At 35.0% G+C, this 14,613-nt stretch overlaps 1 protein-coding gene across 1 annotated transcript in view; it reads left to right on the forward strand.

Annotated features, from left to right (window-relative positions):
• lars2 (leucyl-tRNA synthetase 2, mitochondrial) overlaps positions 1-14,613 on the forward strand; it is a 133,582-nt gene that overhangs the window by 3,094 nt on the left and 115,875 nt on the right. Inside the window, exons 2-3 of the mRNA XM_073846627.1 lie at positions 77-281; positions 7,385-7,513. Coding sequence (XP_073702728.1) covers positions 81-281; positions 7,385-7,513 — 330 coding nt within the window. The 5' untranslated portion in view covers positions 77-80. The remainder of the gene's footprint in view (positions 1-76; positions 282-7,384; positions 7,514-14,613) is intronic.

Genomic DNA, 14,613 nt, shown 5'->3' on the forward strand with positions numbered 1-14,613 from the left:
CTTTTTGACTGTGTGTGTATAGCTGTACTGTAAACTTTTGTTACCCAGTTTAATTGCTAACCATACGCTCCCCCAGACTCATGCTGCTCGCTGTGTGGAGGGTTGGCGTGTGCCAGCGGAGGCCGCTGCTCGATGCCCGTCTGATCAAGGTCAGCGTCCGCGGTCTGTTCAGCGAATCGGGAGTCTGGGAGCGGGACTATAAGGTGGAGACGCGGCGTCAGGTGGAGCAGTGGTGGCACGGACGCATACAGGAACAGTGGCAGAAAGATGCGGCGGATCAGGTAACTTGCATCACAAAGAACCACACTGAAAAAAGTTTAAAGGGATGGTTCGGAGTAGAATTGACTTCATTGCTATGCACTCCGAAGCCCATCTAAATACCCCATCCGAAGTTTTTTTTACCTTAGTCGAACATTTATGGAGATATTAGAGTTTTTCGAATTGCTTGTTACAGGAGTGAATGGTACATGTGATGTATCTCGTAAATTGCAAGTAATCTTACCAAACTTGTACAGTAGTGTAAATAGGTTATGTACTCACAAAACGCTGGAACAGAACATTTGTAAGTCCACCATGAGTGTTTTAAAAACACGTTTTCAAAAACTACAAATCGACGTCACTTCTGATTTTTTTGCATCCTCAGATTCCAGATTTTCAAATAGATGTATCTCGGCCAAATATTGTCCTATCCTAACAAACCATACATCAATAGAGAGCTTATTTATTGAGCTTTCATATGATGTATACATCTCAGTTTTGTAAAATTTAACCTTATGACTGGTTTTGTGGTCCATGGTCACATTTCTGGAGATTTTTTGCCCTTTCCTATGCCATATACCTTCTATGTAGATATCAGAGAACAATTTAAAAATATTGTATAAATGCATTCTATGGCACCTTTAAGTAAACTTAATGAAATTAAGTTGTGATCAAATAAAAAAGCAACTGTGTTGCTTTAGTTAAGTGAAATAAACATTTTTTTCCCCCAATGTAGGTGACATGGACTAGTCATATGATCCATTTTTATGCTACAGTTCTACCTTATCAGTATGAACCGTCTTTAAAGAGCAACGTGAAATGCATTGGAAATTCTCTTTTTACAGGCGACAGGAGGGTATTTTCTCCCTGAAGCCTGTGCAGTTACAGTATGCCATGTTTTTACTTTGAAGTGTCTCTCCCTTGAGATTTTCATTCAAAGAATCGCTTCCACCTCGTGGAGGAAAACCTTTGTATGAAAAGAGACACCTGGCTTCTGAAGCATTAGTCCTACAGAAAAGCCGCTTTTTGTTCAGGTTTGTAGGTTGGTCTCTTTTGGCTTTTAAGCATTGTTGTGTTCTATAGGAGAGAGTGGTCTGCTGTCTTGAGGACGCGTCTCTCCATCATGTCCCTCACTTCATGTGTTTGCTGGAGCTGCGTTTGTTAATGGAATCATTCAAAGACTGAAAGCTTAGTTTTAGATGTACATCAGGTTTTATCCATACAACCAAATGGCTCAGAGAATCCATTTTTATGCTACAGCTCTACACCTTATCAGTTAGACTGTCTTTGTATTGAAAGAGCAACGTGAAAATGCATTAGAAATTCTCTTTTTACAGGCGACAGGAGGGTATTTTCTCCCTGAAGGCTGTGCAGTAACAGTATGCCATGTTTTTATTTAATATGGTATCAGTAACATTAGAAATTTAGATTTGAAGCAAATAAAAGACAAAAATACAAGATTGTGTTTTAAATTCTTTTACCTGCTGATTAAATCAGAAATGGCAAAACAATATGTAAGCAGGGTTAATTTTTTTTTCATTAAAGGATTACTCCACTTTCAGAATATTTTTTTTCTTCCGTCGCAAAGAAATTAATTTTTTTGAGGAAAACATACCAGGATTGTTTTCCATATGGTAGACTTTAATGGTGCTCAACAGATTGAAGGTTAAAAATGTAACTATAAATAAATAAATGCAACTTCAAAGGGCTCTACACAATCCCAGCCAAGGAATAATGGTCTTATCTAGTAAAACGGTCAGTCATTTTCTTCACGTTTCAACCGCAAATGCTCATCTTTGGAGGAGAAAGTGAGATGGGAGTTTTTCCACATACCCTAACTGTCTTGAACCGGACACATGTGCATTGCAAAGCTACACAAGACGAGCATTTGTGGTTAAAAAATATATAAATTGTACATAAATAATTGATTGTTTTGCTAGATAAGACCCTTATTCTTCGGCTGGGATCATTTAGAGCCATTTATAATGGCATTTTTAACCTTCAATCCATTGAGGACCATTGAAATCCACTATATGGAGAACAAATATTGGAATGTATCCTTAAAAAACTTGATCTCTTTGCAACTGAAGAAAGAAAGACATGAATATCTTGGATGGGGGTGAGTAAATTATCTGGGATTTTATATTTTGAAAGTGGAGTAATCCTTTAAGGGGCTATATTTACCCTGGAAATGATTTTCTTACCTTTGTAAGGGCAGTTTTTGTAAAGGTAAATTGTTTATAAATTAAAAACAGGGGTACTAGAGTTGCAATATTATAAAAAATAAAAAAATAAAAACCTTTTCTGCCCCCTTATCTTAAATTTTTATCAAAATTTTTTGGTTTGTTTTGCTCCCAAGAAATGTAATGTTTATTGCAAAATAGATGTTATTCATATATGGGTCAGTGCTAAGTTTCCACTGTAAAGAAAAAATTTAGTTTACAGATAACTGCCAAGTTATTAGAAACAAATTATTTTCATTGGAAATGTTTTTTTTTAGAAATGTAAAACAAAAAACAACTTAATCGTTACACTTTGATCTTAATAATTTTTTTTTAATATTTAAAAATATTATTCATCATTCAAACTATTTTTTTAAACAAATATCTTCATAAATCAGTCAAACCCCCCCCAACTAATGTGAAATAATTCACATTCAAAATTTTTTTACAGATAATGTACTCACCCCCTCGTCATCCAAGATGTTCATGTCTTTCTTTCTTCAGTCGTAAAGAAATGTTTTTTGAGGAAAACATTTCAGGATTTCTCTCCATATAATGGACTTCTATGGTGCCCTGAGTTTGAACTTCCAAAATGCAGTTTAAACGCAGTTTCAAAGGGCTCTAAACGATCCCAGCTGAGGAAGAAGTGTCTTATCTAGCGAAACGATTGGTTACTTTCAAAACAAATGGACAATTTCTATACTTTTTAACCTCAAATGCTCGTCTTTCTCTCTGTGATGTACACGCATAGTCTACTGATGGTCCGGGCCAATAGCAGATCATTTGAGGTTAAAAAGTAAATCGATTGTCAATTTGTTTAGAAGAAAAGCAAATGTTTCACTAGATAAGACCCTTCTTCTTCAGCTGGGATCGTTTAGAGCCCTTTGAAGCTGCATTTTGGAAGTTCAAACTTGGGGGGACCATAGTAGTCCAGTATATTGTGAGAAATCCTGAAATGTTTTCCTCAAAAAACATAATTTCTTTACGACTGAAGAAAGAAAGACATGAACATCTTGGATGACAAGGGGGCCAATTATCTGTAATTTTTTGTTCTGAAAGTGAACTAATCCTAATCAATTACTTAATATCTCAAATTAATTAATAAACTAATTTTTTGTTTCAATGAAAGCTTTTTCTTTATTGTGATATCAGGACAGTTGTAACACCCTGACATTTTTGACTTTATGCTGCCACTATGCCACAGTAAACAAATCAGTGTGTGCACACTTTCTCATGTTTTTTTTTTTTTTTGCAGTTTAAAGTGTCTCTAAATGTCTTCCAGCTAGACTCTCAAGTGTTGTTTACAGGAATAAGTCACCCCAAAATTAAAATTTGCTGAAAATTTTCTCACTCTTTTTCTGGAACTAAAATGAAGATGAGTTTGTTTCTTCATCAGGTTTGGAGAAATCTAGCATTCCATCACTTGCTCACCATTGGGTCCTCTGCAGTGAATGGGCGCCGTCAGAATGAAAGTCTAAACAGCTGATAAAAACGTCACAATAATCCACAAGTAATCCACACCAAGCTATTCTATCAAATAAAGTCTTGTGAAGTGTTAAGATGTCTAAAATATGGCCAAATATGAGTCCATGATCCATAATAATGCTTCCTCCATCCCTCACATCAACAAATGGTTTTTGCTTGTAAATGGTGCTTGATCTGTGCATATTTATCTCCTGATTGCGACGAGACAATGAGAAATATCATGGATTATGGATGTTTTAATGATGGTTTTGTTTCAGCTTTTGGCTTCACAAGATGTTAATTGATGGACTGGAGTGGTGTGGGTTACTTGTGGATTATTGTGATGCTTTTATCAGCTGTTTGGACTCTCATTCTGTCGGCACCCATTCACTGCAGAGGATCTATTGGTGAGCAAGTGATGCGATGCTACATTTCTCCAAACCTGATGAAGAAACAAACTCATCTACATCTTGGATGGCCTGAGGGCGAGCAAGTTTTTTGCAGATTTTCATTTTTTGGTGAACTGTTTCTTTAATCTATATTTTTTTGAGCAATAACACCCTCAAAAATCAGATGCGTTTTCTGCTGTGGTATTTCTGTGGACGTTTGAAGGTGTTCATGGCATTGTCTCTAAAAATAGCCTAACCCTGAGCCGAGACCATTTAACACCTTGTGCTTTCAATCCCCAGACATGTGCTGCAGTCCTGCTCCATCTGCTTTGTTTTCCATCAGCAGTTCTTTCTATTGTTTTCTCACACTGTTATTTTTCACATGTTCTCACCACACCACGGGTTTCTTGTAGAGTCACTGTGCTTTTCATTAAAAAAAAGGAAATATGCTTGTCTTGTGCTCCGAATAGATTTTAGTGGGGTCGATTCTCTGAAAACGGACCTCAGTTGTTTATGTACCAAATTGACCAAAGTTTCCAGTTCCAGTTTCCAGCTGATTCAATGGATTACGGGAAAAGCTTACAGTAGAGATGCGGTGGAGAGATGTATTCTCTCCCAAACCGTGTCTCTGTCTCTTACAGCTGCTGAATAATTCAGGTCTTTTTGACCCGCACTGATTAATGCTTGCCCAGTGTGGTGTGCTTCTTCAAAGCCGTCATGAATCATTAAAACTGCCGTGGAGAGCGTGACTGAATGTATGAGCCTAAGCGGGTCTCGCGGGTCAGCAGCCTGCGTTCAACCAAGTCACGTGAATGCCTCATATTAGGGATCTGCTGTGAGAACTATCTGATGATTTATAAGATGCCATTTCATTAGATGTGTTAACTTGTATGGGACTAGGGCGATCTGGCATTAAAATTATTATGGTAAACAACATGCCAAAAGTACCATGTTCTGTGAATGGATGATCATGTAAATATCATGGTACGTAATTATCATGTACACCATGGTACATATAAAAAAAAAAACCGTGATTCTGTCTTTGCATGGTACCACCAAAGTGTTTTTCCTAAATTCTGTTTTATTTAGGAAATAAAGAAGAAAAGAAAAAAATGTAGAGCCCTATGTTCTACCCCCCCCCCCCCATTTAATTACATTTTTCCTGAATTCTATGTTTTTATTTTTTGTAGGATTCTGTTTTAATGGTTTAATTAAAATGTAGTACTCAAAAATCATTCATGTCTAATCATACTCTTCTGGATTTATGATTTAATACAAACTTGCTATCAAAAACGGTGTTAAATATATCAAGGCATAAAACATTCAACATTTAATTACTATTTGAAAATGTAATCAAATGCAGTTTTAACAATTCCATTATTTTTTTGGAAAACAAAGTTTTGCACTAAAGTGTTTTACTGTTAAAATGCTTTCTTTTTTTAGTAATATTATTAGGGGCCAAGCAACGAATGCGCATAGGCAAATCTTGTATCTGTTAGATTTCTTTATGTTCTTTTTCTGTTTCTTCTGCTTTTGAGTCTATGGCAGCCCATTGAACCGCTTGTGGGAAATTTACGACATTTTGGCACACTGATAGAAGACACTCTCAACATTAATCATAGCAAGTTTGTTGCTTTAGTTTATGCTAGTAACTTTTGAACCATAAGATCTAGAATATTCTTTTTTACCAAAATTAAAAAATTCTTAGGTTTAGTTTTTTAGCTATTTTAAAAAAAAATTTTGTTGTATTTTTAATAGTTTTAATAACTTTTTTGAACTCTTCCTAGACAGTTTGTCTGATTTTCACCAAAATGAGCTCAGATTATCTTCAGACCATGCTGGCAAAAAGTTATGGAATTCAAGTTGATTAATACATGAACGAAATCGACAAAGAGCACTCAAAAAGGGATGTGAGGCTACGTCTCTGCAACGGTTTAGCATATTGAGACCAAACTTGGTGTGCGTTATAACAACCATGACCTGACGTTACCTGCACAGTTTCGATGCAGTGCCACCTAGTGGTCAGGAGATATGAAGCATTTTTTTCTTATAACTTCTGAATGGTTTCGAAGGACCATGCTGAGTCGAACCATGCCTAGTTCCCATGTCAGCCATATTGGGTGTTGGCCATTTTGACTTTTATTATAAAATTCTGTATTTTACTAACACATTGGCATATTGGCAGTTTGGGGGAGGCACCACCTTATGGCCAAAAATTATAAAGAAATTTAAAAAATGCTAATAACATTTGATTATTTTGGCCTGCTGTAATGAAAGTGATGTCAATATATTCCTTGGGTCATGTTGAGAACATCGATTCCAGTTATGCCAAAATTGTCTGAACTTCCTGACTGCCATTTTAATAAGAGTTCAAAACCTACTTTTTTTAACTCCTCCTAGATTGTTGGTCCAATTTTCACCAAATTTTACATCTACAGACGATGCTGGCAAAAAGTTATGGATTTTGTGTTAATATGTGAGACGGTTTTCTTTTAACGCATCAAGGAATTTGCTGGGAAGATGTCAACCTGCATCTGAGGCTGTATCTCTGCAAAGCTTTGACATATTGATACCAAATATTGAATGTGCCATTATCACCTCACACTGACCACACAACATTAATTTGGTAACAGCGACACCTATTGGTCAAGAGTGATAAACCATTCCTTAACCATTAATAAATAAATTTCCAAAAGTGCTAAAATCTTTTGATTGCATATTCCTTGGGTCATACTGACAACATCCATACTTCATGTTCAGCATTTTGATGTTGAAAACCTACTTTTTCGAACTCCTCCACAACCGCTGGTCCGATTTTGATACGACCATCATTCTTCTGCAAAATGCAAAAGATATTTTAAAGAATGTGAGTGACCAATCAGTTTGAGGTCCTATTGATGTCAATTATATTTTTGTCCACACTGTAGAAGTCAAGACCTGAAAACATTTTCATAGCTTCTTTTGTGTTTGGAACGACATGAAAATCTGTACAGAAATTCTTCAAAATAAAATAGACACCGAATGACTGTTTTTTATTTTTCACATGTTTAGAGTTCCCGGAAGAAGTTCTACGTCCTCTCCATGTTCCCGTACCCATCGGGTCGACTGCATATGGGCCACGTGAGGGTTTACACCATTAGCGACACCATCAGCCACTTCCAGAGGATGAGGGGCCATCAGGTAATTTTACTCTTCAGACAGTCATATCAAAATTTACTGCTCTCTTTTAGCAGCACACACATAGTTTGATGATTTATCCTCTCTCCTGCCTCATTTTTATATTCACCCACCCACCCACACACAGACACACCAAAACACTTCTCATAAATGTAGTAGCTGCAGCCAAGGTCTGCTGGAATGATGTGTGTTTTAATTATGAGCTGTCTGAATAATGGAAGTGGTGTGAATATGTCCTTAATTAGAGCTCAAAGTTTGTCATGTTCAGAATGTGCTCACACTTCTTTGAAAACAGCCTGTGTCTCAGCACTAAAGGACTGATGTGATGATTTGTAAGAATATGTTTCTGAACAATACTGCCCGTTCATAACAAGGAGACAGAAGGTCATCACGGACATCATTATCCTGATGCTAAACTTATGGAGTGTGTTTTATACGGGTGGGTGTTGTGACCTGAATTGATATGACTGCAGGAGTCATTTTATGTCATGGTAACAGTACATACAGTAATATATAGAAGAGTCGTATTGCTGGAAGTTCAGCATATGATTTATAACCATGTGGCAATGCCTATTTTAGCACAGGCTCATTGGGAAAATGTGCCTCAACCTACATTTTTGAACATACCTGTACATGCAATACACTCCCATTTGCAACTAAAATGAACACTAGTGGTGAAAAAGCACCAACACTTTTATTCCTGATAATTTACTTACCCTCATGTCATCCAAGATGTTCATGTCTTTCTTTCTTCAGTCGAAAAGAAAGGTTTTTGAGGAAAATATTCCAGAATGTTTTTCCATATGTGACCCTGGACCACAAAACCAGTCATAAGGTTAAATTTTACAAAACGGAGATATATACATCATATGAAAGCTCAATAAATAAGCTTTCTATTGATGTATGGTTTGTTAGGATAGGACAATATTTGGCCGAGATACGTCTATTTGAAAATCTGGAATCTGAGGGTGCAAAAAAAATCAAAATGCTGAGAAAATCTCCTTTAAAGTTCTTCAAATTAAGTTCTTAACAATGCATATTACTAATCAAAAATTACATTTTGATATATTTATAGTAGGAATTTTACAAAAAATCTTCATGGAACATGATCTTTACTTAATTTCCTAATGATTTTTGGCATGAAAGAAAAATCAATAATTTTGACCCATACAATGTATTTTTGGCTATTGCTACAAATATACCCCAGCGACTTAAGACTGGTTTTGTGGTCCAGGGTCACATATAGTCTAAGTTTCAGTGCAGCATTGTAAAAGTCTACATGATCCCAGCCGAGGAACTAAGGGTTGAAGGCTTCTCCTGTTTTACGCCAAATAAAAGCTACATCATTTTGGCCAAACAATTCGATTTTTGTTTCATCTGACTATAAAACAGAAGACCAGAAGTCTTCTTCTTTGTCCAGATGAGCATTTGCAAAGGCCAAGCAGGCTTTTGTGTGTCTTATCTGGAGAAGTGGTGTCCTCCTTGGTCTGCGTCCGTGGAACCCAATGGTGTTCAGTGTCCGTTGGACTGTCTGCCTTGAGATGTTGCCACCAACAGAGCCCAGATTCATCAAGATGGCCTTGGTGGTGATCCTTGGATTCTTTTTTACCTCTCTCACTATGCTCCTGGCCAGCACAAGTGTCACTTTTGGCTTCCGACCATGTCTTCTGAGATTTTTCACAGTATTTTTTTTAATAATACATTGAACTGTAGCTCAAAACATTTAGATATGGTCTTATAGCCACAATGCACAGCCGCTGGGAGTGAACTCCTTTGTCTCAGCTGCTCCCAATGAATCAATGTAATTAGGATGTTTTAGAACAGCTTGGACTATTTGGAATGGTATAGAACTTTGGATTTTCCCATCGACTGTGACAGTTTGCAAAGGGTATGAATACTTTTGGACATGCCACTTTTTGTTCAAATGTAAATAAAAACAGAGAAATATTTTTTTCCACAATGATGCCTCTTGTACATCGTCTTATCTTTTGGGAGAAGCCTGTGTCATTTCCGGTCAAAATAAATAAATAAAATAACCTTGCTGGTTGAATAAAAGTCAGAATTTGCCAGGGGTATGAATCATTTTGGGCTTGACTGTACACTTTTTAACCTCAAATGCTCGTCTTGCAGTAGCTCTGTGATGTGCATGTGAATGTTCATGCATTGCTTAATTACTTTAGAAGAAAGTCGCATGTGGTTAGTTCTTTGTCTGTGTACTCTACTTTAAAAAGATAGGGTAGGGCGAAAAACTTTCATTGTTGGTACCTTTTTTTTGTTAAGGGCATTTGATTTTCTTTGCACATTCGCTTTGTAAACACTATGAGGTCGAGCTAGTGCAAGATGAGCATTTGTGGTTAAAAAGGTTGAAAACTAATTTAAAGGAAATTTTAAACTGTATAAAGGCAGTTAGGGGCAATGGAATTTTTTTTTAGGTTTTCAAGGGAATTTTAAACTTTATATGGGCAGTTTTTCTAACCTTATTAGATGTATGCATAATCTTTTAGTCAAATCCTTACATTTAATCAACTTATTGAGAGTAATAAAATACTAATACTGTCTAATACCAATCAAATTAAATTATTATCAACTAAATCCATCTTTGCACTGCAGAAGCGGCGTAGAAGCTGCATCTGAAGTGCCATTTAGATAGACAGACTGTTTAATGCAGTTCACAGATGGAATGAAATTAATACATGTACCCAGCATTTACAATTGCATAAATAGTATTATATTTAATTATGAAATTATAAAAAAAGATAAAATTAAACTGGCAAGTCATTCCTTCAAATGATTTGTTCAAACAACTGATTCATTCAGTCATTGAATCATTCATTGAACTGATTTGTTCAAAACGCAGACTCAGTTAATGCAGAAGAATGGAGGTGACGTGAGGCCAAGTACGGTGACCCATACTCGGAATTTGTGCTCTGCATTTAACCCATCCAAGTGCACACACACACACACACACACACACACACACACACACACACACACACACACACACACACACCGACATCGTGACTCACCTCAGTCGTGGTATTAAGTGTGAAGAGAGTGCTGTATATTCACTCTCCCCACCTACAATCCCTGCCGGACCTGAGACTCGAACCTCCAACCTTTGGGTTACAAGTCCGAGAATGGTAATGTGAGATTCACCTTACTTACCCAAATGATTGATTACATTGATAATTGCAAACGTTTTTTTGTGCTGCAAGTCTTCTAAAATGTTTAAATATGCAAATGAGGCATTATTTAATGAAATATGCACTAATTTGCATACATTTCTAAACACTGGATCAAGTCAGTTTCAAAATACTTGTTTAATTTTTTTTGACGTATTAGAGTCAAATGTTTTTACAGAGGGGATTTGGGGTCTCTCATTTTGTTACTCCTTAATTCAGAAAATACTTAACAGACAGAAAACCATGTATTTATTTATTTATTTATTTTTATAAAATGTTGTATAAAATCAAGCAAATTATATATGAACAAACCCCTCTGTAAAAACCTTCAGGATATAGACAGGGGAAAAAAAGTAAAGTTTGGTGTGTGTGTGCTACTGAAGTGGAGATTTATGGCTCAATGAAGGAGAAAAAACTGATTTTGAGAAAATGGCCTTTAAAAATATGGATTGTAATTGAAATCTACTGACACAAATAGAAAAAGTGCTATAAAAGAAACACCTAACAGTGTCTTTTGGGTGTTTTCTTTCCACTAGTCTGAAAAGACCCTTTATGAAAAAGCAAAAAGCCTAGGTGCATGAAAAACTGTGTTTTTGCCTACTGTGTCAATGAAACACTTCTGTGTGTGGCTTACAGGCGTAAAAGTCTGCTGTGATTTTATTCAGAAATTATTATGACAGAAAAAAGCTAAAACAGACAATAGTAACTCAACATGTTAACTTGTTTATTGAACCTTTTTATAATATCAATATGATTCACAGCATTCACACCGATATTTAGGAAAAACAGCACTTGTGTGTTATTGCTCAACTTTATCATGTGAATTTCGGAGCATTAAATTATGCTCCACCATACAGTGATATCTTTCTGTTTGGTTTTTGCAAATTTTTGGAAACGATAATTTCGTGTTGTAAGATTTGGGTTTCCAACAATCTTCCCTTCTCTTGTTGGTCATTGATGTTATCTTTGAGTCATTATCGTAGAAGATCCATGCTGCACACCCTTAGTCTGTCTTTTCTTCGGCAGATGTTTACTCTCTTTGTTTGTTCTTTCACTCAGTCTTTCTGTTTCCCAGTCTCTCTGTCGTACTGTCTTTGAGTCTCTCTCTCCCTCATGTCCTTTAAATCATCCCCTCATCCATCTCTGTCCTCTGCGTGACGAATGTCTCTCTGCTCAAAGGCACAGGCAGCATCTGGTGTGTGTTGTAAGCACAGCACTAAGTGTGTGATGATTTAATGGAGCTTGACCAAGTGCTGCTGTTGATTGAATTGGAATCGACAGTGTTTGGTTTCAAAGACTTCGACAAAACCGACTGAGTGAGCGACTATCAATCTTGCCATGTTATCATCGACTTCAACTTTGATTTACCCCATGTTTGTTCTCACATGTGTAAAAGAAAAAGCCTGGCAATCTGTAGTGACTTCAGTGCTGATGTCTCTGGTCAGAAGTCGAAGATGACAAATTTGACATTATAAATGTATTTCTTTCAGCCTCTCCATCATATACCATTTTGTTCTAGTGCATTGCACAAATGGCTTTCTGCCTAATAGTTGGACATGTTTCAGAAAAAGTGAAGTTTGCATAGTTCAAGACATTTGAGAACCTCGAAGTGCTTCAAGTTGCTTTATCTAAATTGTGTGTTATACACTACCAGTCAAAAGTTTTTGAACAGTAAGATTTTTAATGTCTTTTAAAGTCTCTTCTGCTCACCAGGCCTGCATTTATTTGATCCAAAGTACAGCAAAAACAGTAATATTTTTACTATTTAAAATAACTGTGTTCTATTTGAATATATTTTAAAATGTAAATTGTTTCTGTGATCAAAGCTACATTTTCAGCATCATTACTTCAGTCTTCAGTGTCACATGTTCCTTCAGAAATCATTCTGATAAGCTGATTTGCTGATTCTTTGATGAATAGAAGCAACCAAAGATCAGCATTTATCTGAAATTAAAAGCTTTTGTAACAGTATGCACTATAGTATTCATTTCAGCTTGGAGTCAGTATAATTTTTATTTTATTTATTTATTTATATTACTATTAATACTTGTATTCAGCAAGGATGCTTTAAATTGATCAAAAGTGGTGATAAAAATATTTATAATTTTATAAAAGATTTCTATTTCAGATAAATGCCGTTCTTCTGACATTTTTATTCCTAAAGAAAAAAAAAATTCTACTCAGTCAGCATGATAATAATATTAAATGTTTTGAGCAGCAAATCAGGATATTAGTATGATTTCTAAAGGATCATGTGGCACTGAAGACTGGAGTAATGATGCTGAAAATTCAGCTTTGAAATCACAGGAATAAATTTACATTTTAAAATAAAACAGTTATTTTAGTAAAGATATTTCAAAATTTTACTGTTTTTGTTGTACTTTCGATCAAATAAATGCAGGCTTGGTGAGCAGAAGAGACTTTTTTATTATTAAAAACCTTATTGTTCAAAAACTTTTGACTGGTAGTGTACATTAATCAGAAATTATGGGAATTTATATATGTAATATTTCTGGTGTTATATGTAAACTCATAATACACTTTTAGTGTATAGATTTGGGCATCTACACAGGTTAATATTCAAATGTAACTAATTTAACTTCTAATTTAATAATAATAATAATAATCTGATTGAATAGTAAATTTACTTTAAATTGAATAGTAATAATAATAATAATAATAATAATATGGTTATATATATATATATATATATATATATATATATATATATATATATATATATATATATATATATATATATTGGTTATAATTTGGTAACTATAGTAACTTTTATTATAATTAATTTGTATAATAATAATAATTGTATTTTATATAGTTCAACACCAAAACAGAAAAAACTATTTAATTTAATTTTATTTAATTTTATTTTAGGTTGATTGGACTGTTTTGAGTTTTATGGCTGTTATAATGCATAACTTTAAAAAAAAAAAAAAAAAAAAAAAAAAAATATATATATATATATATATATATATATATAGTATTGAGGTGCAATTTAATATATAATACATTGTAGTAAAACAGGGAAAACAGCATGGTAAAAGGGTAACAGTGTTCAAATAATAGTTATATTAATTGTAATAAGCAATATAATTTGTAATAATTCATAATTGCCAAGTAGACTATGCATACCTATTTTTAGTTCAAGTTTTAACATTGCATTGATGACAAACCACCAAAATGAAAGTTTCCTCCATATTTGACTTTTAGCCAATGCTTATTGTGATGTTTAGAAGCTTTATTGGTCAATATTTATTTTATATAAAGAAGCTAAATATCTCACTGCATTTGACAGATTTGTTCGGAAAAACTTTAAAGCTGCAGCAAAGTGGAGTAGATTGCACATTTTTACAATTTGGTTTTATCATACCTTGCTAAGTGTTGAATTTACTTTTTTTAAAGCATACGCTACAGAGTGTGACATATCACGACTACGATGTCTGAGGAAATTTTGCGTGTTCAGTGTGAGCGTAGCTTTAACTGGCTCTTTTTTTGTTAGCTGGTCGTTTATTTATTTATTTATTTATTTTTTTTGGTGCTATGTAACGCTGTGCTCTTTTAGCAGATGTTTTGCAGTCATCAAAGCGCTCAGCTGTCTGGAGCAGGAGTGTTAGAACAAAAAACTGTATGGACAAGGATGCATTTTCAGCTGTGATTGACACTTGTGTTTGACAGCTCTGTCAATGTGTTGTTTTCTCCATGTTTCTGTCAAAAAAAGTATTTACAGTGTTCACTCATGCACATGCTCAGACAGACACCCACCTCCACACACAAACACACAGAAAAGAAGCTCAACCATGGATTCTCAAGAAAGTGGACCTGTTGAAACAGGGCTGGCTTTGGTTCAGAATGAATTTCCTCTGTTTGTTTCATGGGTGGGTCAGTCATGCTGCAGATGGAGGA

The sequence above is a fragment of the Garra rufa genome, chromosome 9, assembly GCF_049309525.1.
Source record: "Garra rufa chromosome 9, GarRuf1.0, whole genome shotgun sequence".
NCBI lineage: Eukaryota > Metazoa > Chordata > Actinopteri > Cypriniformes > Cyprinidae > Garra > Garra rufa.